This window comes from Lutzomyia longipalpis, chromosome 4, assembly GCF_024334085.1.
Source record: "Lutzomyia longipalpis isolate SR_M1_2022 chromosome 4, ASM2433408v1".
In the NCBI taxonomy this organism is placed as follows: domain Eukaryota; kingdom Metazoa; phylum Arthropoda; class Insecta; order Diptera; family Psychodidae; genus Lutzomyia; species Lutzomyia longipalpis.
Window position 1 is genome coordinate 16,814,972 of NC_074710.1, and position 23,817 is coordinate 16,838,788.

The 23,817-nt window shown below is 33.6% G+C and overlaps 3 protein-coding genes across 7 annotated transcripts in view; 2 read left to right on the forward strand and 1 right to left on the reverse strand.

Annotated features, from left to right (window-relative positions):
* Positions 1 to 23,817, forward strand: part of LOC129795284 (toll-like receptor Tollo) — a 650,843-nt gene that overhangs the window by 455,276 nt on the left and 171,750 nt on the right. The gene's annotated exons all lie outside the window — the stretch shown is intronic.
* LOC129795281 (phosphatidylinositol 4-phosphate 3-kinase C2 domain-containing subunit alpha) lies at positions 4,279 to 23,687 on the reverse strand. 3 transcript variants are annotated; one of them, XM_055836368.1, is made up of 16 exons: positions 23,515 to 23,685; positions 23,268 to 23,407; positions 22,383 to 23,190; positions 22,228 to 22,289; positions 19,781 to 19,924; positions 18,036 to 18,524; positions 17,763 to 17,851; positions 17,012 to 17,642; positions 14,306 to 15,564; positions 12,845 to 13,090; positions 11,929 to 12,758; positions 10,575 to 10,775; positions 6,124 to 6,320; positions 5,954 to 6,039; positions 4,783 to 4,932; positions 4,279 to 4,689 (listed from the first exon to the last, which is right to left on the reverse strand). In XM_055836368.1, the coding sequence occupies exons 2-16, from the start codon at positions 23,401 to 23,403 to the stop codon at positions 4,510 to 4,512; spliced, it is 5,508 nt and encodes a 1,835-aa protein (XP_055692343.1). In that variant the 5' UTR covers positions 23,404 to 23,407; positions 23,515 to 23,685; the 3' UTR covers positions 4,279 to 4,509. The 3 variants fall into 3 exon arrangements, 2 of the variants coding, with proteins under 2 accessions (XP_055692343.1, XP_055692342.1); XM_055836367.1 differs by having other exon boundaries at positions 4,279 to 4,932; positions 23,515 to 23,686; XR_008751105.1 differs by lacking the exons at positions 4,279 to 4,689; positions 4,783 to 4,932; positions 5,954 to 6,039 and having other exon boundaries at positions 6,474 to 10,775; positions 23,515 to 23,687.
* On the forward strand, positions 6,903 to 10,848 carry LOC129795301 (uncharacterized). Of its 3 annotated transcripts, none has more exons than XM_055836438.1 (4): positions 6,903 to 7,015; positions 7,093 to 7,320; positions 8,697 to 9,268; positions 9,329 to 10,848. In XM_055836438.1, exons 1-4 carry the CDS (start codon positions 6,988 to 6,990, stop codon positions 9,776 to 9,778), a joined length of 1,278 nt encoding a protein of 425 aa, XP_055692413.1. In that variant the 5' UTR covers positions 6,903 to 6,987; the 3' UTR covers positions 9,779 to 10,848. The 3 variants fall into 3 exon arrangements, with proteins under 3 accessions (XP_055692413.1, XP_055692414.1, XP_055692412.1); XM_055836439.1 differs by having other exon boundaries at positions 9,332 to 10,848; XM_055836437.1 differs by having other exon boundaries at positions 8,697 to 10,848.

Here is a 23,817-nt window from a genome sequence, read left to right on the forward strand (position 1 = left end):
AGCTTCCGGTGGGACTTCTGCGTGATTTTTTTTCTTTGAATTAAAGATTCAACGGATATTTAAAAAAAAAAATCAAAATGGCGCATCGAAGTTTTGAGCAGCTTGTTAACTAGTTTCATATTCATTGAGACAAGTGTGAAACATTAGATTGTCTTCAATACAATTAAATTTAATTGATTTTCCAAGTTATAAATTTGTTAAATTCACAAAAAAGATGCCAAAGAAGACGTTTTGAGTCAGAAATGTCCTTAAGAACTTCCATTAAATAATAATCTTGATGAAAACATCGGATGTTTCAATGTTTCATGCGGACCCGAAGGACCCTAACTAATACAGAACATTCAAAGAAAACTATGAAAATTGATATTTGGAATCATTATGCAGGCATCTAGTAGTAATAAAGGAAGAAATTTCTTAACAAGCTTCTAGGGATTAATGGGAACTAACTTTTGCAAGGAAAACCGTATGTTTCTATCTTTTACAGAAGTCAAGATTTTCAGGAGACATTTTCAAAACAAAAAATGCTAAAATAAACATTTTCAAGCTCATTTGAAACGTGAAACATTGAAACTTCTCTCGTTTTATTACATTAAAAATGCTTTACATTTACGGAGAAGAGGTTAAATAAGACGTTTTAACTGAGAAATATCCTCTCAGAGAATCCAAAGAATATTAAATATCGTGTTGAAAAGAACGAATGTTTCACGTAGTAGTGAAAATGTTTCAAAATATAAAGTCAGAAGAGACGAAGATATTTCAGATTTTTGGGTAAAATCTACGCTTTTCCGTCCTGAAATTTTATGTTTGCCAGGAAATATCTATAAATATCTAAATTTTCTTTGTTAACTTTAGACGATTTCCACAAATTTTCATTAAAATCAGATCAATAGATTCTTTTTCAAAAAAGTAAATCGGTTAAGATTCAAAACCATTTCGCATGAAACATTGAAACATTCCATTTTTTTGTATCACAATGAATGTTTTCAGAGGATTATTATTCAGTTTATTCTGTCGAAACGCTTTGTTTGACCTATTCTAGGCTTTAAGTCAATTACAACTTCGAAAAAATACTCTATTTCAATCATTTAAATTGCGGAGAATGCAATATTTTACGTTTAAAACAGAATAAGACTAAAGGACGCTAAGGAATGAAACAAGTTGACGCCATTTTGTTAAATGTAATCTGATGGATCTGATGGAATTTTTATGGATTTTTTTCATTAAGTAAGAAAAGAAATACTCAATCAGGTTCAATAATATACAAAAAAAATACTCTAAAGAATTTTCTTGCCATCTCTTAACCCTTAAACCTTTCGCGGTTACCTGAAACATTGAAACATGCGCTTATTTTATCACCTTATTTATTCTGTGGATGCTTTCAGAGAACTTTTCTCAGTCAGAACGTCTTCTTTGGCCTTTTTTGCGTGTATTTCATATATTTCTAAGTAGGAAAATCAATTAAATCCATAAATAATTTGAAAAATAAAATGTTTCACGTTTGGGTCTACGTATGACCCAAAAACCGCGAAAGGGTTAAACTCAAACGGATACTTAAAAATACCTAAGCTTGACATAAAAGGGTTAATTCCCTTCCTCCTTCGCAATGTCCTCGGAAATTAATTCCTTCGGGAATTCTTTTTTATCTCACTTCGCTAAGACAGTCAAAGGTCACGACGAGATGGACGCCCCCACGCCAGATGCATTCCGTCACTTGAGGACGAGGCAGCAGGAAGCAGATGATAGGGACTGTAGGGGAGGGGAAGGGGGCTGTGGGAGGTCACACGCAAAGACTCCCTCGCATTTTCGCACCCACATTGCGAGGGTGGATGAATTGCGATAACAAGAAGACGTCATCAGGGCCAATATAATGTATGTTGTGTGTCTGTGTGCAAAGAGCAACGCATAAAACAGTCGCCCTTCGCTTCTCATGAAATTGGTTGATGTTTTTGGGGGCGGGAAGGGGGTGAATTTATCTGGCGGCAATGTTGTGCAGGAGAAGATAGTTTGAGGAAGAAGTTTCGTTGTAAACAACACAGAACCGGATAAATCTCCCTCAAAACATCTGGAAAGGATTTTCCATTGATAAAAATGTTATTTTTCTTAAGTTTCTTGCTCAAATACTTTTAAATTTATGTAAAAATTTTAATATTTTAAAAACCTTTTAAACCTTTAATACAATTAAGCGCTAAAAATTTCTTATGGTTAGTGAAGCAATTAACAAAGCCAAATAGGACACGTTAAGATTCATTGCAATATAGGGTGAGTTGTGGGAGCATTACCCTGTTGGTAGGGTACTACTTTTTTTTTTATTTAAAAACTCACTGCTTCGTGATAAGATTGCAAGAAATTAAAAAGAAAAAAAAAAGAAAAACCTGGCACATTGAAAAATTTCATTTAATGCCACAGGCAATAAAAAAATATATATTTGCAACACGAGAAATATGCTGAGCACGGGGCTGATAAGAAAATGTTGTGAGATTTTCTTCGCTGTGTGGAAATTTCACACAAAAAAAATGAAAAGAAATTATTTTTAAGAAATTTCTTTACATAAACATTTTGCTGTTTTAATTAGAAGGGAAAAAAGAACAGAAAGATCGGAAGAAGATCATCAGACTTTCGGGGGAAATTTATGAATGAATTTTTGCTGATTGGGAGTACCTTTTGCAAATTAGGAGAAGTTCTTCAAAAATACATTTAAAACTGAATGATTTTCTTGTGTTTGTTGAAGAAAATTAAGCACAAAATTCCCCTGAAAAGCCAATGATTAGCCAGTGAGACGACCCACAAATTACTTGTTAAATCTCTTGCCTGCAAATCTCATTAAGAAGTTTCTCTCTTCTCTCTTCCTCTTCTTGAGACTCGTCTCTTTAGTTTGGGACTCTTTTCCTGCTCATACCCCGCAGTTAATTTATCATTATATTCAAGGGTGATTTTGAGACACATTTTTGGCATTCTTCAACTAATTTTATTTGCCTGATTTGTTGTTTTCCCCGTTCGCTGTCTTTCAACAAAATAAAAACTTCTTTTGGGGCATTTTTTTCACTTAAACTTTTCCTGCTCATCCAGCAGAATTCCATAGCTCCGAGGGAAAAAGCAACAAGTTGCGGGAGAGAGGGGGGACAGAGGAAAATGGGCTGAAAAACCTGCAAAAGATATGTCTTGAAAATCAAGTTGAAGAAAAAAAATCTCCAATCTGCAATCATTTCCGTGTCAATCATTTTAAAGAGCTTATTGCTTTTTTTTTGGGGAAAAAATTCATTGTTTGAGACTTTCTGTAGGCACGTGCCTCACGGCTGATAAACGTTGTTCACGAATTTTTCCACAAAAGGAAAATTTTTACTTTAGAAAAAAAAAGAAAGATATTTTATAGCTGCAAATGGAAAAGTTTTCATTGCACGCGGAGAAATTTTTAATAGGTCTTTTTTTAAATAAATTTTGCACCAAGAAATTTTTATTAAATTAACAAGAATCGCGAGAATCTGCAGAATATTTTAATATTTTTTTTTGTGAATTTTAATAAACTTTTTATAAATTAATTTGAATTCTAGGAAAATCCTGAATCTTAGCGAATCAATCGAATCTTGGCGAATCATTCAAATCTTTGACGAATAATCCACCGATCCGAAGATTTTCGAAGAATATGCAACAGTTTCTGATTGTTTCGGAAATAAAAGAAAATTTCTTCAAAAATCACGAAAATTTGTAACAAAAAAAAATATTATCCAAAAACGCATTAGGAATTAAAGGAATCAGAATAACGGAGTCAGAACAGAATCTTTTAGACAGCTATTCTTAATTTTCCTAAACATATTTTTCTCGTTTCATAATCAATTTACTGACATTATTTACGAAGTTTCTCAATGATTTTAAAAAGTTTTTTGATTCAAGAAGAGAACTTTAATGTTCGCAAAAAAGATTCTTTTTCAGGTTCTTTGGAAACAGGTAATTTTTCTTATAAATCAAATTTTAAATTAAAATGATTCTAAAGGACTTTCAAAACCCTTAAGAATCAAACATTCGTCATCGTTGGAATTGAAATTGATTTCTAAAGAAAAATTTTTTTCAAGTTTCGCTTGTTTTATCATAAGTTGTAGATTCCTGATTTTTTTATTAGATTCTGTTACTTGAAAACTGATGACTAAATCTAAATTGAAGGCAAGATGTAAAAAAAATAAGTTGTTCTTAACGTAAACTTAACTTTCAAATTCAACCATTAAAACACTGAGAAATTTTTTTTAATATTAGATTTATTTTTTCAGTGAAAAACATTTAATTTGCTTTTTGTTTTAGAATTTTTCTCTGAGCTAATTTTAAATAATTCCTGTGTTTGTTTTATTCTTCTTCTTAATCAATTAGGAATGTTGTTAAATTAATGCGAAAATCAAAAGAAAAATCTTTTTTTGAAAAATTGAAAAAAAAAAAAAAGAAAAATTCTCTATTTTGGCGAAATGAAAAAAAAAATGAAAATGAAAAAAAAGTTGGCTCACAGTGTGGGTGGGTCATCATCTCCTACGAACGTGGAACGTAGCCAAGTTGGAACCATCGGATCACCTCCTCGCGCAGATTCATCTTTCCCAGCTCCAGTTGAACACCACCCAGAAATTCATTCTCCTGCAGCGAATCATGCGACCACACGGTGACCTGAAGTTGACGGCTCTGAATGAAATCCAGCGGCATTCGGTATTCCAGCTGCAACACAAAAAAATAAAGAAAAAAAATATTGGCCCTTTTGCAATTTTCTCTACACAGATATTTTCTTTCTTTTTTTTTTGTCGCACATACCGTTTCCATAAAGCTGGGAAAGCAATTTTTGCGAACGACTTTTGTCTTGCGTTTCGTTGCTTTTGTTGGATCGGGTTTCAAGTAAACTTTCACGTATGTATTCGGTTCTTGGCCACTCGTTGTAACAGGCAGGGAGCGTGCATGATGAACCTGGAAATTTTCATTAAATTTATCTTAATTTTTTCCTTCATTTTTCTCCATATATTTTCAAAGGATTTGTCATTCTGTTTTCATGACCACCACTGTGTGTAAAAATCATGAAATTTTTTTTAATTGTTTGTATTTTGATAAATTGTTAGTAAAATTTTAGAGAAAAAATTTTAATTCAATTAAATTTTTAAGATAGGAATTTGATTGCCTAATTAAGGTAAGTATCAATAACTCTCTTAAGTTCCGGTAATTTTGGTAAGTTTTGGTAATCAATAAAAAATTTTTATTCATTTCTAAATTAGGTATTTTAAATTATAAATTGTAAATCGTATTATTTTTTTATTTTGGTGATATTTCAGTAATTTTTTCCGATAGGTACATTTCGTAATTTTTTGGTAGATTTGGTAATTATTTACCTAATGTAAATTTTATAAATAAATAAAAATATTAATTAAATTTATTCTTTGCGTTAACGTATGATAATTTTGGTAAGTTACGGTAATTTTTGTTAAATGTTGGTAACTTTGGTAAATGTTGGTAATACGGGTAAAATTCCCAAAAGATGTTTAAAAATATGTTTTGGTAATCAATAAAAAAATAATTTTATTCGTTTCTAAATTATTTTAAATTATAAATTGTAAATCGTATTATTTTTTTTTATTTTTGTGATATTTCAGTATTTTTTTCCGATAGGTACATTTGGTAAAAGTTTTAGTAATTTTTTGTTAGATTTGGTAATTATTTACCTTATATAAACTTTTTAAATAAAAAAATATTTACTGAATTTATTATTTGAGTCAACGTAGGATAATTTTGGTAAGTTACGGTAATTTTTGTTAAATGTTGGTAATACGGGTAAAATTTCCAAAAGAAGTTTTAAAAAATATATATATTTTTTTTATTTTTTATCACATTGTTTTTATAACTAAAATTAACACATTTTTAAACTATTTTTTACCCCTAATTTACCTAGTTTACCAAACTTACCATTTTACTAAAAAAAATGATTTTTTTCACTCACCATCACTGTTAATGCTCCCCTGTGATATTGGAGGGATAACTTAATTTCTCCACAAACTCTTTCAGTTGGAATTGCTGATTTTGTTTCTGTAAACGAAAAACAGCCACTTTAAAAAATCCAGCGATGTTCTGATTTTTTTTAAATTCTTCTTTTCTTTTTTTATTTTTTACCTTTAACTTTGGCCACATGAATATCCGCCTCTTGCTGATCCCGCAAGAGTGGATGGAAGAAGGTATAGACGAGATCTGAATGTGCAATCTCATCGGCTGAATTGAATAAGGAAATGAGGAAGGTCCTTATTTCCGGTAATCTCTTGTCCGCAACGGTTTTTACATTTGAACGTCCCACGTGAATTCCACTTGGAAGGCTGAAGGGCGCGAAATTTAAAAGAAAAGAGAGAAAATGAGAGAGAGAACAAGCAGAGATTTTATTGCCAATCAATTCTGAGATTGATAAGAGAATTTTTAGGGAATTTTGCGCGCGATTCAATGTCTGGTTATAGATAGTACAGACAGCGCACCAGTTGGATTAGTCAGCCACTTGTAAACTATCGTATTGCGATAAATTCAATAAATCGTCCTTCTCGCACAGCTCAATCGATTGAATTCTTCTGTGTAATCTAACGTAACGATACCATGACGGTTTGTCAGCCAACAAATTATCTTCCGGATATCATCCCCCAAAAACTTTTTTTTTTTCAGTGTTATTTCCGCGAATTATTTCTCTTTCCAAAATTTGTGTGTTGAAAGGAATGAGAAAAATGTGGCAAAAGAAGGAGAAGAGAAAAAAAAATTCCTCAATTGCCCCCACAAAATCGAAATCAGCTCACAGTTGGGGGATATCAAAACGAGGCAATTGAAAGCATCTTATCAATATATTGTTACGCGTATTTTTATCAAACAACAGAGGTATATGGGAGTTTGGTGAAAAGACAAATTAATTGCTTCACAATTCGTCCCATTCAGTTGGTGAATTACATTTCGTTACGGCACGGTGAATTCGTGGCTTCTTCCTCCCTCATTTCCCTCCATCAAATGGCTGTATTGGAACCCAGAGAAAATGGTAAGAAAAGAGATCCTTAAACGAAAAATTCTTTAAAAAAAAAACATTTTTCTTTAACTAAAAATTCCATTTTGCAGTTCAACTCAATTTTGTGGCAATTTGCTCTCTTGGGGCACTCCTTAGTATGATTGTGGCTGTATTGGGTATTAAATTGCGCTGGTTCCGGCATCGACTCACTTTCGATCGTCTCCCAACGGCACCCAAAAATGACTCCCCCGAGGATTCAGTGGTTGTCACGGGATTCTACCGTAAAACCGCGGATTTTGACAATTTTGTGTCAATTGAGCGACCACAGTCACTACCACGTGAGTTTATTTAATAGTTTGAAATTCTCACCAGTAGTGTTTTCTTACACACTAGATGGCGCCACTAAAAATCCTTCACCAAAGTAATTAAATAAAGTAAATTTATTATTTAATTAATTCACTTAATAACCCTTTAATTTCATCTGCTCATTGTAAATTTTAAATTTAAAAAGCATTTAAATTTAAACGGAATATTTGTTTGGAACACACGAAACATGTATTGAAAAATGCAAAACATTAAGTTTTTTACATCCAAAACATATAATAGTGCAACACAAAAAATCTTACAATTAACAAAAAAAATCATTGATAGCATCAGAAATTGAACATTATAGCCGTGAAACATGAAGATTTCACATGAAACATTAAGTTTCTAATCAGAAAATACAATACCCCACTAAAAAAATGAGTTTTACATACAAATATTATTAAGGTTCTGACAAAAGTAACATCGAAAGAACATTAATAATATTAAGATAGTTTTAGAAACATAAAAATTGCTACAGAAACATTAATTTTGTTTCATAATTATCGAGCAAAAAACAGATTCAGATATATCAAAGTATCTTTCGAAATATCAATACTGCATCAGAAACATCAAAATAGAGTTAGTAAAAATCGAAAGAACTTTAACCATTTCGCGTCCAAAATGAAACATAAAAACATTGAAACATGCGCTTTTTTATCATGATATTTATTCTAAGAATGTTTTCAGAGAACATTTCTTAGGCGAAACGTCTTTTTTAGCTTATTCTACATGAATTTCAAGTATTTCTAACTAGGAAAAACAATTAAATTCTTTAAAACTTAAGAAAATTAAATGTTTCACGTTTGAGTCTACGTATGACCCAAAACACACGAAAGGGTTAAAACTGCAAAATATAGCAACAGAAACTCCCTTAAAACATTAATATTTCTATACAGAAACATCAATTATGCTTTAGAAATATCAAAATTATACTTTAGAAGAGTCATTAACAGCAAAACTTGTTTCAGAAACATTAAAGTTGTTTAAAAAAAATATCAAAATAATTCAAGGCTTACCATATCAAAATAGCTTAAGATACATCGAAAGATCATTAGAATCATTAAAAAATATCAAAAAAAAATCGAGATAGTATTAAACAAATCAGGAACATTCGAAACACATTTCTATGTTTAAATCTTCACCAAATAAATAAAATTCTGTTCAAAAATCTTTCTAAAAAAAATCCTTTTATAAAACATTTCAATCCATATTGTGCTTGAAAATGTTAAATTAAAGAAATATTTGTTTTTTTATAATTAGTGGCGCCATCTATTATGTGGAACATTCACCCATTTCAATTGCAAACTATCAACATCTTGAAAACAATGCTATTTTCCAACTTTTTCAGCAATTCGCTTGGATAAACGATCAGTACAGAGACAATCAAGAGTTGAGACACAACTACGACGATCAACGATCCTAAGTAGAGAAAATCCTTCTTTGGATGAACCCTTGAGGATCAATTTAAATCACCATCAAGAGTCATCAGGAAATGTGATTGAAAGGCCAGAAAAGCATCAAAATCATCAAGATGAGGCCTCCAGGGGGGAGAATCATGGGAATCATGCATTCCAATCATCACAGAATGTTGCAGGGGGGAAGAAGAAAGCTCCTCCACCGCCGAAAGAGGAAACAAAAAATAATAATATTCATGAGAAATTGAACATTGAACTTGAGGAGCATGCTGTAGAGCCTCGAAGTGCTGAGGATATTCCCCTGAAGATTTCCACACCATCAAACATTCCAAATGCGGAGATTAAGCCCCCAAATCTTCCCCTCAATCCACCAAGAGTGGTGCAACAGACGACTAGCCCTACAACAGCAACAGGAGGAGCCCAGAGTGCAGCCGCTTCGGGGAAGGAGAAGAGGAAGAGTGGGATGAGTGTGAAGAGCCCCGAGACGAAGAGCAAGGCAATCAAGGTAAGAGTTTTGAAGCAAAAGCACGCAAAGAGAAAAGAAAAGGAAATAACTGTTGAAAAGAAGAAGGATCATCGTGTGGATAATGCAGCATCGGATAAAATTCTCGCTGAATCCGCAACCTTTGCCCCCGTTGCCATCCCGCGCACCTCCGCCAAGGCAGCCACCACCGCAGAGGCGCCACCGCAGCCACCGCGTGGGGAGAAGAAGACACTCCAATTTGCCATTGATGACGAAATTATCGGACAGAGTGAGGGTGACTACGACAGCTGGGACATGGTGTCGAAGCATCGACAGAGTCTCAATCATCTCACAGCGGCCCCAGCCCCAAAACCCCGTGCCCGTGACTCAGTTGCCGTTCACCGGCAAAAGGTTCTTCCGCACACAATCCTCATGGATCTCAATGATGATGACGATGACGCAGATCGCCCACCGAGGACGTTGCGGGACATGCAAAAGGAACAACGACAGAAGCTTTCAATTACAAAGGACTACTCCGACACAGAAGCCTGAAAAGGACTCCTTTTTTAGGGGGAGCTTCTCTTTTTCTTATCTTTTTTTTTTTCTCTCTAAGACTCTAAGAAGCATTTTTCGATTTAAAAAAAGTAATAAAATTAAATTTTGAATTTTAAATAAAATAGAGAATGTTTAATTTAAAAGAAAAAAATTCCTTTAGGCACCTGATGAAGTTCTAGGGAAAGTCGAAAACTTTGTGCTTCGAAAAATACGGCGATACGATGGAAGATTTAAAATTTAAGAGTCTTAAATGAAAGCTGAAAAATTTCCAGAGGAAAAAAAAGTGTTAAGAACTAATTCCAAGGGTGGATACGAACCAAAGAACTTTCGTCTTGAAGGTTGAATCTTTTAATTGACCCAAAATTTTACACTTTGGAATTTATTAAAATTGTTAGGTATTTTTAAGTCAAAAGCACTATTCGAATTATGAAGAAAAAAATTTCTTCAATTAAAAATTTGTTATTCAGACCAATTTTTTGGTCAAAATCAGGCATAAATCAGATGAATCATGATGAAAATTCTTAAAATTCAAGGACTTCATTAAAATTGAAGTTTTTCTGTCGAAATCAGCAACAAATCAGATAAATTCAGAAGAAAATTTCTTCAATTGAAAATTTATCATTCAGCTCAAGTTTCTGAGTCGAAATCATCATTAAATCACACACATTTTGCACGTTAAAAGTTTTTAAATATTTTTCCACCCTAAAATATGTTGAATTTTATGCTAAAATCCCTTTAATTTGAGCATTAAAAAGTAAAAAATGTAAAAAAGACAAAAAAGAAGATAACTAACCTGTGAAGCTTTGCGAGGGGAAAATGAAGGCAGAGTTTTTGATGAAATTCCAGAAATTCTTTGTAGGAACGAAACAAATAGGCTGGATCTGGTTGATTCTGTCGCGTTACCTTCAGGATGTACGTGTAGTACTTCTCCAGATCATACCTCTTCTGATACCCATACACTACAACTGACTGCAGGCGTCCATCTTGGGCCATTCTGTGAGGAGAAAATTGAAGATTTTCTTTGAAAATTAACATTTTCCTTTAATAAAAACGTTTTTTTCTTTGAATATTAACATTTTTTCTTTGCAAATTAACGTTTTTTTTCCTTTGAAAATTCACGTTTTTTTTTAATCAACGTTTTTCTTTGCAAATTAACGTTTTTTCTTTGAAAATAAATGTTTTTCATTGCAACTTGACGTTTTACAGCTGATTAACATTTTTTTCTTTGAAAATTAACTTTTTTTCGAAATATAAAGTTTTTTTTAAATCAACATTTTTCTTAAAAATTAACGTTTTCCTTTAAAAATGTACAATTTTTTCTTTGAAAATTTACATTTTTTCTTAGAAAATTAAAGTTTTTTCTATGAAAATTAACGTTTTCCTTGATAACTCACGTTTTTCTTTGCAAATTAACGTTTTTCCCTTGGAAAATTCTCAATATTTCCTTTGAAAAACGTTTTTCATTGAAAATTTACAATTTTCTTTGAAAATTCACGTTTTTCTTAAAAAATTAACATTTTTCACCTCAAATTAACGTTTTTTCTTCGGAAATTAACGTTTTTTCTTTGAAAAGTAAGATTTTTTTCATTGAAAATTACCATTTTTTCATTAAAAATTAACGTTTTCTCTGAAAATTCACGTTTTTCTTTAAAAATTAACGTTTTTTATTTGAAAATTAACATTTTTCTTTAAAACTTAACGTTTTTCCTTTGAAAAAAGAAACGTTTTTTTCTTTGAAAAATAACATTTTTTCTTAAAAAATTAACATTTTTTCCTTTGAAAATTCACGTTTTTTTTTAATCAACGTTTTTCTTTGCAAATTAACGTTTTTTCTTTGGAAATAAATGTTTTTCATTGCAAATTAACGTTTTTTCACTGAAAATTACCATTTTTTCATTGAAAATTTACATTTTTCAATGAAAATTTACATTTTTCTATGAAAATTAACGTTTTCTTTGAAAATTCACGTTTTTCTTTGAAAATTTACGCTTTTCTTTGAAAAAAAAACGTTTTTTTTTTTTTTGAAAATTATCGTTTTTCCTTTAAAACACGTTTCGCTTTGAAAATTCACGTTTTTCTTAAAAAATAAACGTTTTTCTTTAATGAAAATAAAATTTCTCCAATAAAAAGAAAAAAATTCAACGTACGTATAGGTCCTTGGGACGAAGCTTAGTAGCTCCCCATTGTCTTCGTCTGCACTGAAGCGCAACTGTGCGAGATTGTGGAGGAAGAAGTTGAATTGTGTGAACCAGGATTTGAGAGAAATGTGAATCATTTTGGCAAATGAAGCTGCTGCCTCGGGATTCGATTGTCCGGGCAGTAGGGCCTTCCGGACGTACGTTACCGCATCAGCTGTTACCCCGGGAATCCCTGCTGTGGCCATCAGGGCAAGCATGTGGAGTATGAGATCCCCGTGCTTGCGTACAATGTTGAATGCTTGGCAACAGAGATCGACAAAATGGTGAAATTTCGTCGATGGACGATCCCCCCCATTGATCACGTACGCCATGTCCGATGTGAGGACAAATGGCGTCCGGTCGCGCTTGAAATTCCCAAACATCTGTGCATCCCCGAGGAACTTCCCGAAGTCAATGTGAAAGAGATGCCCGGACGTTTTGAGCATTATATTGTCATTGTGACGATCACAAATGCCCAGAATGTACGTGGCGACGCTATAGCCGGCGCATGACACTGTGAAATTATCCACAGCACGTTGGTACTCAAGTTGGCTGGGATTCTGCTTTGCCAACCACTCCGCAATGGGTTTATCCTTGAAGGACCCCGTGAGGCCCCATTCGACCTGAATCTTCCGCAGTGTTTCCGCATCGGTGACAAGCTCAATCATTCCCTTCTTATGCCCCGTTGGGACACAATCAAATGTCACCATTTTGAGATCAAGCCCCTCTCGGAGCCACAGCTTATCCATCACACGCACCAGTTGCAGCGTCAGCATGTCCTGCTGCAAATCATCACCACTCTAGCCCCGAAAAAACACGAAAAGAAACTTAAAATAACTGAAAAAAAATAAAGCAAAAGAAGAAGAAGCAACAGAGAGGAGGCTACCTTAAAAATAGCCGGAACATGCCCCCCATCGGGCCCAACAAAGCTTATCTTGAGCGGAAGTGTGTTGGAATTGAAGTAGCTACAATTCCTCACGTGAACCCCAACAACTTCCAACTCCGGGCCAAGTGGAAGGGACGTTGGGCGCTCCATGAGGATTTGATTGACAATCTCCATGCCCTGAATGAGTGTCTTCTGCCTCAGAGATTCCTTCGATTGCTTCACGTTCTGGGCACATTCGGCAAGACTCTGAAATCAATTATTTTTAAAGGAAATTTTAAAAGATTTTTTATTGAGCTTGAAAAAAAAATTAAATAAAAAAGTTAAAATAAAGGAAAACATAAAAGAAAAAAAAAGTTAGATAAATTCTAACTAGATTAGATTCGAACCTGCTTTACTTGGGGTTTTGGGAAGGATAAAGACGATAAAGACGGAACATTTTAACCTACTGATCTAAATGTTTCATTAAAAGATTAAAGGATTTCTTTTCTTTAAAAAAATTTTTTTTTATTTCTTTTAACATAAAAAAATATTTCTTTTAAAAATTTTTAAAAATATTTTTTAATGTTAAGCGTTGAATATTTTTAATGTATTTTATTTTATTTTATATTTTTTTTTTTATTTTTTGTTTACAAGAATAGTTACTTTTGTATTTTTTAAAATTATTAATTTTTTGCAACAATTTTTTCTTTTGTTACCTTTTCAAATTTAAAAAAAAATCTCTTTTAATTGATATTTTTGTTATTTAAATATTTAAAAAATTAATCTTTAAGTTGACTTAAAAAATGAATCTTGAAAAATATTTAACAATGAAACTTTCAACATTTTCTTAAAAATGAATTTTAAAAAAAAGAAAAATATTTAGATTTTTTTTAAATTTTCCTTTTTTAAAAAATCCTAAACTTAATTTTTCAGCACTTTTCTATTTATTAATGCTGGAAAACTCATTTCAAAAATAATTGTTTAAGAAATGTTGAAAAAATCGTTTTTTTTTTAATTTTCGCTTTTTAGGAGAAGTAAAAAATTCTCTTTAAAATTTTAATGATTTTTTAAATATTTTGAAAAATCACTTTTAAACATTTTCATTTTTAATTAAATTCATTTTTTAAGTGTTTAAGTTTAAGAAGTAAGATTTTCATATTTATAAAAAAAAGTTTAAATATTCATTTTAAAACATTTTTCTATTAAGTATTTTGGGTTAGAATTTATTTTAAATCTTTATAAACAGTAAAAATCATTTTAAAATTTTGTTCTTTTTTTTTATTCGAAGAAATATTATTTTTTAATCAGTCCTATTCCGTTTTTACATTAACCAATGGCATAAGTATTAATGAATTTGACTTCTATATCAAATATCCCCGGTTCGAGTACAGAGATTGCACAGTTTATTTTCTTTTAAAAAACTTTTTTCTTTCACTTTTAAAAAAAAAAAGTTGCGCAAGCAAAATTTGCGTAAAAACTCACCCTGCAAATCATATTTTGAGCCAGAAATCTCGCTGATAGCTTCTCTCCGCATGTGGCCAGAAGTGCCCGCAACATCATCTGATTCCTTCGATGGTAACGTGCCTGTGTAATGATTGAGGCGTCTGATTCAGCGGGGAGGACTTCAATGGTATTCTGTGGACTCTCTCCGGGAAGGTTGTGCACAAGTAACCAGTACAGGTGATGAGCAACACGCGGAGACTCCAAGGAGCGCGATAGAAGCAAATTTGCCATTGGCGAAGCTTCGTACGTGTCATGCTTCAGTGCCTGGAGCAGTTGCGGTAGGAAGTCCCTTAATTGATCCTGATGGATGCTTGAGACCCATTTTGTGGCGTAGCGTCGTACCTCCATGTCTGGGTAGCGTGGAAGGAGGAGTTCGAGTGCCTGAAGTGGCGATAAAGGGCTCCAGGAACGAAGGAGATCATGCAGGTCGATAACACTGGCAAAATCCCAACTATGTGCCGCATGGAGGATCTTCGGGAGGGCATGTGGGAGTGCCTGGAGGTAGTGTCGCTTCTCCCAGAGCACTTCACGCTTATCCAAGGCACTTGGGTATCCCTGTTCAGCCGTATCAATCAACTCCTGGCGCAAATTGCAATCGAGACTGTAGAAATCGTAACGGGGGCGCGACACGGGGCTCGCTGGGGTCTCCGGGAAGACAATCCTGCCGCCATAATTGGGGATTTCAACCCCCAAAACCGGATACGTGTCCCCATAGGGATGCGTTCCCTTTGCCGGAGCCGGTCCGAGGAATTTATCCGTCGATGGGGGCCACAGGGACAGGAGGAATGTTCCCTGAATCATATTTCGTTCAAAATCAAAGAACTGAATGGACGTCCAACCCAATTCAGTTCGAACAATCTTCTCCCCATTTGTCCCATTAATCGTACTCGTCGTTGCCCCCTCCATGCTGGCTGAACTTGCATTTGCCGCAGCATTCCCACCATCGTCTGAGGTCTCAACGGAACACCCGTAAAGGACGAAAATGAGGCGACTCTCCCGTGGTAACGTACACACGGGAATCCCTTCGAAATTCAGCCACGAATTGAAGGTGAATCGCGGATAAATTCCTGAAATTTCATTCGAACACTGCGTCACGACGGCCTCGCCGATATAACGCGTCCCATGGTAGACTTGAGCACCCAAATTGTATTCATCGTGCTTCCACGTAACTGGTGGACGGTGAAGGCACATTACGTGAACCATTACGGTTTCGGAAACATTCGAAATGGGCACAGAAGCTGAAAACACGAAAATTGTTTCGTTCAAACTCAAGATTTCCCAAAAACGGTTCTTTACGTTTTTATAAAGAACCTTTTGAGGTTCTAAATTAACATATTCATCAGGAATTTTTTTTTGAAATGTAACCTAGAAAAGCGAAATGACCTTGAAAATTTAAATTTAATCCGTGAAAGTTTCCATTTGATACTGAAATATTTAAAAATCTTAGAATCAGGATAATTAATTTTTTAAATTGGGGACTCTGAAGGTTTTCTTTATAGGTAGATTAAAAATTTCAATAAACATCTTGAAATTTTGATTCAGACACTAAAATTTTAAATTCAGATAACTGAATTTTTCGAATTTTTCATCAAGAACTTGAAATTTTCTTTATTAAAGCCTGAAAAATTTATTTTACAAATATGAAAATTTCAATTTGATACAGAAATTATAAAAACGAGACCCTGATACTTTTCTTTTTTTCTTGAAATTTTACACTAAAATTTGAAATCCAGACATTGAATTTTTTTAGGGAATCTTGAATTTTTTTATCAGTGCTTTAAAATTTTTTTTTATCATTCTGAAAAAAATTCAATTTAAGGTTGAAATATTAATATGCGCAAACCTTGAAAGTTTTAATGGTGGATTGCGGTCGGATTGAAGTTTATGAAACGTTGCAGAACATATTGTGTTTGAGGAACTGCTGAAGGTCGAAAACCGTGCCCACCCACACCTTGAAAGTTTTCTTACTATACTGTGAAAAATTTATCATCATATAATGATGAAATGAAATTTTTAAAAAGGACACTGAAATTTCCATTCTTGTTCTGAAATTTTAATTCAGAAAACTTAATGAAATTCTGTTTTTTTGGTCTTGAAATTTTAGTTCTAACATTTCAACTTAATTTGAAATATACAGTGAAATTTTGATTTTAAACTTTGAAATTTTACTTCTGATAAAATATAGTTATGATTTTTTCAGTCTTAAAATATTATCTTTTAACAATTTAATGTTAAATTGAAATAATGAAATTTTGATTTCAAACTATGAAATTTTACTTTTAGAAATTTTTATTCTTGTTTTGTAATTTTAATTCAGACGCTATAGAACTGAAAGTATGATTTCTAAACTTTTCAATTTTGCCCTGAAGAATTAAATCTTTGTACTGAATTTTTTGTAACAATATTTAATAACAAAAATAACGAAATTCAAACTTGAAAATTTGAAATTTTAGTTTAAACTATGAAATTTTACCTTCAGATAATGAAATTTTACTTTTAAACAATGAAGTTTTAATTAAAACTTTGAAATTTTACCTTCAGACAATGAAATTTTGCATTTAGACAATGAATTTTATTTTCAACAATGAAAAGCTGCTTTTAAACAATGAAATTTTACTTTCTAACCCTGAAACTTTCAATTTAGACCCGAAATTTTGCTTAAAATTTGCAAAAAAATGTACTCACATGATATGTAATCCGGTGCATTGACACAAAAGTCCACCCGGAAGGCATTTGAATAAATTTCCAGAAGTTGCTGAATACTATCCCGTACGTGGTGGCATCTGTAGCGAATTTGCTCAACAATTGTCCTCGGTCTCAAGTTAACTTGCGCATAATCCCCACTCTCTGACACAATATCCATCTTCCCACCTTGATAGCTTAGAACATTCTGCCCATTCTCACACACCGCCGTCAGTTGGTCAATTGCTTCGGAAATATCCAATGTATCAATGCTACCGAGAAGGGCACAAATTGCCTTCACGGACTGCACAACACCTGAGCAGCTGAGAATTGTGTGACGATTGGGATTCGTGGCTGCTTGCTCGAGTTGCTCAATTTCCGATTCAAGCGTCTCCAGGAGGATCATGAGGTTGTTGTAGCTAATCGATGAGACGGGTTCATGTGCCAAAATATCTTCGGGCTTTATCTCTGCATCCCTCAGATCATCCTGCAGCGTTCTGGCAACATTTCGCATATTCGACGTCTTCAGGCACAACCCCAATTGGACGTCCTTCTCCAATTTTATGCTATTGTGTATACATTCTAATTGATTTAGCTTCGATTTCGGCGATAACCACTCAACAACACCGATTGGCTGTGAAATTAAACGATTTTGAGCATTTTTTACAGTGGTGGTCGTTGAAATAGAGCAACAGTAAATGGCTCTATTACTGCAGAAAACTTTTTTAAGTGGTAGATGGCGCTTTTTTCTTACCTTTAGAGCAAAATCAGAAACTTCCCCTCTTATTTGGCCTTCTAATTCACAGAATGCATGCATTATCACGTGTTCTACGGTTGTACTAACTTTAGAGAAAGAAAAAAGTGAATTTATATCCTTTTTTACACAACCTAACCTCAAAAAATAATTCAAAATCTTCTGTTTTTTTTCACAAAGCTTTCGACATTTGAAAAATTGCTTAAAAGCTCTCAATTTATCGAAGAAAACTCGAAAAAATGTTTCATTTAATGAACAATTTAGTCAACTTACTATCACAGGTAAACACTACAGGTGGACCATAGCCCTCAATTTGCCCTTTGCCATTGTTGAGTGCCGAACCCTCAATACTGCTCACGCGATTTCGCTCAATTGCCCTCCTTAGGGCCTCTTGGTCCATCGTCTCAAGGGCTGGATGGACGAGAATTTTAATACTCGTCGATTCAGCGTAGGGACTGGCAAATTCCGATGCAACAATATGCCCCACATTTGTCTCACTCTCCGTATGCTTATACCGCATTCGTACATCAAGGACCATTCGGTAGAAGGCCATCAATTCACCATCGTAACTTTTGCGAATTACAACGTTTTCATACAATTTTGTCGGATATTTCCGACGATCAACCGATTGGCGCGTAAGGGTGGTGCCATCTGGTGAGGGTGTTTGACTTGATGAAAGATTTCTCGGCGGTAGAGGTGGTGGAGTGCCCATTTGACTGTAATTCCACCCAATTGTTGATACATTCCATCCTATCGGTGGAGCTATGTGTTTGTGGGGGGAATTGTCTATTAGCTTCAAGACTGGATAAGTTTTCTTTAGTCAACTTAACCTATAAAACTATTTTCTATGTTGTCTGTTTGATTGGATTCTTAGTTATTTTACCATGTAGCGTTACAAGGTAAAGTCTTTGGTCTTTGCCCCATTTATTTATCTGATTTGATTTAAGGTTAAAATTTGAAATTTTGAGGTTAAAATTCAAGACAATCTTTAACAATTTGATTATTTTTTTTGAATTTCTGTGCTATCTGTGATATTAATTTATTATTTCGAGCATTATAAAACAAACTAAAGCATTTTTCTTGATTGTTTCAGTTCCTATTCTAATATCCAATGAATTATTGGATATTAAACACCATATTGGACATCTAATGCCGGCCATTTTGATAATAAAACACAACAATTAACGTTTTTTGGCAAAGTGTAAAAATCAAGCGGGGGAATTTTCATTATTTCAAGAACAGAGACAGATATGTTTTTAAAAAATCGGTTATTCATTTTTTCATAAAAAGTCAGCATTTTCTCCTCAATTCTTAAAAATAATTTACGATCCTTTGTCGCTCTTTGATTTTGTTTCTCAGAAATAAAACTTAAGTTTGATATCTTTGATATATTCTTTTTTGAACACTCGGGGGGTCGCAATTAGAACACCGTGGTGAAAAAGTGCAATTTTAGCACCTTTTTTTAATTCGACTATTACTCAGAACAGGTAAGAGATAGAAGGTTTGCATCTATAGAACAAAGTTAGCCTATTAAATGACCTTTCCAATGGTACCAAACTTGGGAAGATTTAATTCATTTTAATATGACTTTTTTAAATCCTTCTGAAACAGAATTTAGGGGGTCGCAATTGGGCCACGTTCCCCTATTATTTAAGTTTATGAATTAATAATGAAAAAAAATAAAACGAATCTTTAATTTTTTTTGACATCATTTAAAACAAATAATAATAACTTTATTGAGCAAGCATAAAATAGGGTTTTAAACCTTCTTACTTGTGCGTGGCAGAAGATTAAAAAAATTAAATAGAAAAAATTAAAGAACAATTAAGACAAGCAAAAAAAAAGAAAAAATAAATAAAATAATTAGTTAAATTTTCGGAGAAAAAAAATATTAAAAAAATAACCTAAAGCATTGACGGCTCTATTTTGACGACCCCCACTATGAATTCACATGGAGATTTCTTTCATCTCGTTTCTTTGGAAAATTAACATTTAGAAAAATAAATGTAGGTACTTACCATTCCCAGCTGGGATACCTCTTTCGGTTTTATTGACTGCCTCGTAGACGGGATCTGAATACTGCGTCCCACCGCTGCTGTAGAGATAATCAAATGGATCGTATTCGGAGTAGTAGCTGTTGGTGCATTCGCTGGCATTGTCGTCTGCAACAAAACAAGAAGAACTCTCAATCTCATCCTCCACAAATCACACAAGCATGGAGGCGCGGGGAGAAGAAAAATTGAGAAAATAGAGAGAAAAAAATTGGAAAATCGCATCTCATTTAAAAAAAAATTAAAAATGAAGGAAAGAAGCCAATTTTTGGGTTTGAATTAAAACACAAGAATTTGTGGATTTTCTCAAAATCTCTCATATATTTTCTCAATTTTTTTTCTCTTCTACCTTTTACCAAATATTTCTTTTCTTAACAATTTTTTTCTTTTGTAAAAGAATTCATTTATTTATTTATTCGTTTTCTTTTTTTCTCTGCAGGCACAATTTGTTGGACATTTTGACAACCTACTTCAAATATGATTCTCAACTACATGGAAAAAAGTTTCTTTTTCATTTATTTTATTAATAGAAGATTAAGAAAAAAAATACTCACTCACCTCGAAGATAAGATAAAAATACTTTTCAATGCAGAGATAAAAAAATTTATGTTTATATATTTTCAAATACTCATCTACGAGGCAATACTAATATTGTATACTAAACCATTACTCTCTCTACACTAATAAAAATTATGTTTATTTTTTTAATTTTTTTTGGAATTCACCCTTTGACTTTTTTTTTTCTAGATAAGAAAATTATTTATTAAAAAAATAATAATATAATGAAAATTAAAGAAAAAATGAAAATCTATCTACTGACTGATTTTTTAAAGTCTAAAAATATTTTTCTTCGTTTTTTTTTTTTTACAGGCATGTTCACAATAAATGTCCAAGTGTTATGTTTATACAGTGAGTGTCCTTTACAACGAACTTTAGTACATTACGAATGTTTTATTGAGCGAAACTAAAAAAAATATGGGCTAATGAAACGAGAAAGAAACATAGAATATTTTCCTTTGTTTCGTACTTCTTTGAACAATGTTAATTTAAACTGCTGAACATCTCAAAATGAACGGCTTGATTTCTTCTGAAAAGGTAAAGCTAACCTCAAAGTCTGTGTAACCTCTATTCTCTTACAGAGTTATTCAAACTTTTTATGTCATTGAAAACCAACTGAAAAGTAGATTTTAAACACGTAAGTTAATTTTCATTTATTGGAAAGACAATTTGTGTCTATTCTGTTGAATTTTTTGAGGTTATGGCAAAATTTTTGATTCTGATTTAGTACCAAAATATTATTTTTGACCCATATCTATGCTTAGATCCTTTTACTACGCTAATTATTTATTTGTTTTCATACCCCTTTTAGGTTTCTTACTAAACTAGGACGCAGCTTTACTACTTTGATTACGATTTTACTAATAAAGTACGGTAAAAGAGAATTAAAATGCCCATGACTAGAAGTTTTACAGAAAAAGTAACATTTAATTCAAAGAATTTTGGCCTTGTGGCTTGAAAAGGCTGGGGCCGTAAAGCTTTAAAATAAAAAAAAAAAATTCAAAGAATTTTAAACTTTCTACATGAATAATTTCGTGATTTGTAATACCTTTCGTAATATGAAAAAGTCTAAACCGAACCTCTTAAGTCTTTGGAATATCTTGGCGGCCATTTTGAATTATTAATCAGAGATCTTATAATAAATATTTTTTGAGTTTTTTCACAATTTCTTGCATTACGAATAAACCCAAATCAAGCCCATAAAGTTTTTCATTCGATATAAAGGTACTACACTGTAAAAAACAGTTAAAGTGTTTTGAAAACCTCATAAAACTTTTTTTTCATCATCAATTTCATACAAAAAAATATATTTCTTTATCATAACGATCATAAATATTGAATAAATAATTCTGTTCGTTATGAAGGCGGCACTACAGTGTAGTTCATAAGATGAACTCAAAATCTTTTTTTTTTAATTAAAATCACAAAACATGGAGCAAAATTACAGATTGAAGAAATCCTACAAAATTATTACAAAAATTTTTTTAAATATCTTGACTACAAATCCAACTTTTATTTTGAAAATATTTTTTTCTTCTTTTTTTCTTGGTCAGAAAAGTTTTATATTATCGCTTATAACGAACAAAATTAATGTTCAACAAATTTTCTGTTCGTTATGAAGGCACTGCACTGTAATCAAGTAAAGAATTTGACAAAAACTGAAATAAAATATGAAGAAAAAATCCCAGAAAGCAAAAAATTTGTTAAAAAATTTACTTTTTGCCCTAATTTCCCTTCAAAATTAATCAAAATATTCAAAATTAAAAAAAAAATCCTTTGAGGGACTATTATTGTGAACATGCCTGTGGCACGGCGTGTACAAACTAACTACGTTTTTATCTTTAATTTGCCTTTACCTTTATCACTGGTGGCCATTTGGTCGCATAGCAGTGGGTCGAAGGCCTCGAGGACGCTCACTCTGGAAGAGAGAAGAAACCTTGAGTTTTGCCTGTGTCGTCTTTTGAGGGGGAGGAGTGGGATGAAAAGAAGGAAGTTCATCAATTAAACGAACTTGTCGAGCGCCTTGCTGTCTGCTCCGAGATCAATGAGGTCATCCATTGGACGATTGTGACTCCGTGGAGCAGCTGGCTGGGAAGTTGATGGGATTGAGGGCGCCTGGAGGGGAATTGAGGGCGCTGGGAAGGGCATTGAGGGTGGCCTCTCGCGCTGCTGCTGCGGAACGTGCACAAGAGCTGACTCGGGATTAGACACAAAGCTTGGAGCTGGAATCGGAGCAGCACGTGGAGGGATGATCGGAGGTGCTGCTGCAGGATGCTGTGGGTATGGAGGGTAGTAGGCACCATAGGGATTTGCATAGGCTGATGGTTGTGGGGCACCAGGATAGGAATTCATACTGTAGAGCTTCGATAGCTGTTCCGGAGTCAATGGCGCTGTGGATTGACCACCAGGCGGTGGAATGGGCTTCGTGGGATCGGGATAGTGAAAAGGATTCTGCTGCTGGGGCATGTAGGGTGTTGCAGTGAGATTTGCAGCTGACTGATTGAGATTGTACGGCACCAATTGCCACGAATACGCCGGTGGGGTTTGCATACTCTGACTCCGGAACGGTGCTGCCCCACCCTCGGTGAGTTGCTTCGCCCGGATTGTGTGCAACTGATCCACGAGCTGAATAAAATTACTATGAGCTGTATTTTCCTCCTTTGCCGGCGGCACTTCTGCTGCCCCTTCGGCGCCACTGAAGGATATTAAATCCGGTTGATCCTCATCCGGACGTCTCACGGGTACAGCTGAGGACGTTGTGTGGATTTCACTGTGCCTCCGTGCTGGAACATTCCCCTGAGGCTTTGTGAGACGCAGAGCTACAGAGGAAAAACATCCCATTAGCTCCCTTCCTGAATCCCCCCTCAAAACAAAACAAAAGAAAAATCTTCCTTACGAGCTTCCTCAATGGGGGGCAAGCCCAATTTCTTCCTCCGAAATTGCTCAAGGGCCAATGATTCCAAACTCAGTGCGGTTGCCTTCTCCAGATCCGCCTGAAATTGCTGATCATACTCATCCGGATTATTTGCCATTGCGCTACAAAAGATTAGATAAAAAGTGTTTCAAGAAAACATTTTTTTTATGTCGCAACAGCCTCCTTTGCTCAATTTTGTTTAATTTTTCAGCATAAAAAGTCAACTTACTGCTTCCTTCTGCCAATCTATTGAAGGATCCTTCATCTAGTGAAGGTTTTTTGCAGGAAAAATTTAGTATAAAAGTGTAAAAATTACGGAATTTTCTTATGAGAAAAACTTCTATTTTACAAATTGGCAATTTTCTTATTTCTGACAGCTCCGTGTGAATCTTCGGGAAACTTCGTTCAAACCTTCGGATCACTTCGGACTTTGAGGGAAAACACAAACACAAAAAAGTTTCGCGATTTTTCTCCATGAGTGAAACATTCGTGAAATACATGTTTCACCCACACACAGTTGAAATATGTTTCA

Coding starts and splice junctions, on each gene's coding strand:
- LOC129795301 (XM_055836437.1), top strand. CDS start 6,988: ATGGCTGTATTGGAACCCAGAGAAAATG. Junction 7,016..7,092: donor ATTGGAACCCAGAGAAAATG/GTAAGAAAAGAG, acceptor TCCATTTTGCAG/TTCAACTCAATTTTGTGGCA. Junction 7,321..8,696: donor GCGACCACAGTCACTACCAC/GTGAGTTTATTT, acceptor CAACTTTTTCAG/CAATTCGCTTGGATAAACGA.
- LOC129795281 (XM_055836367.1), bottom strand. CDS start 23,403: ATGGCAAATAATCCGGATGAGTATGATCAGCAATTTCAGGCGGATCTG. Junction 22,290..22,382: donor GACAGCAAGGCGCTCGACAA/GTTCGTTTAATT, acceptor TCTCTCTTCCAG/AGTGAGCGTCCTCGAGGCCT. Junction 18,525..19,780: donor AGGTATCCCAGCTGGGAATG/GTAAGTACCTAC, acceptor ACAAACACATAG/CTCCACCGATAGGATGGAAT.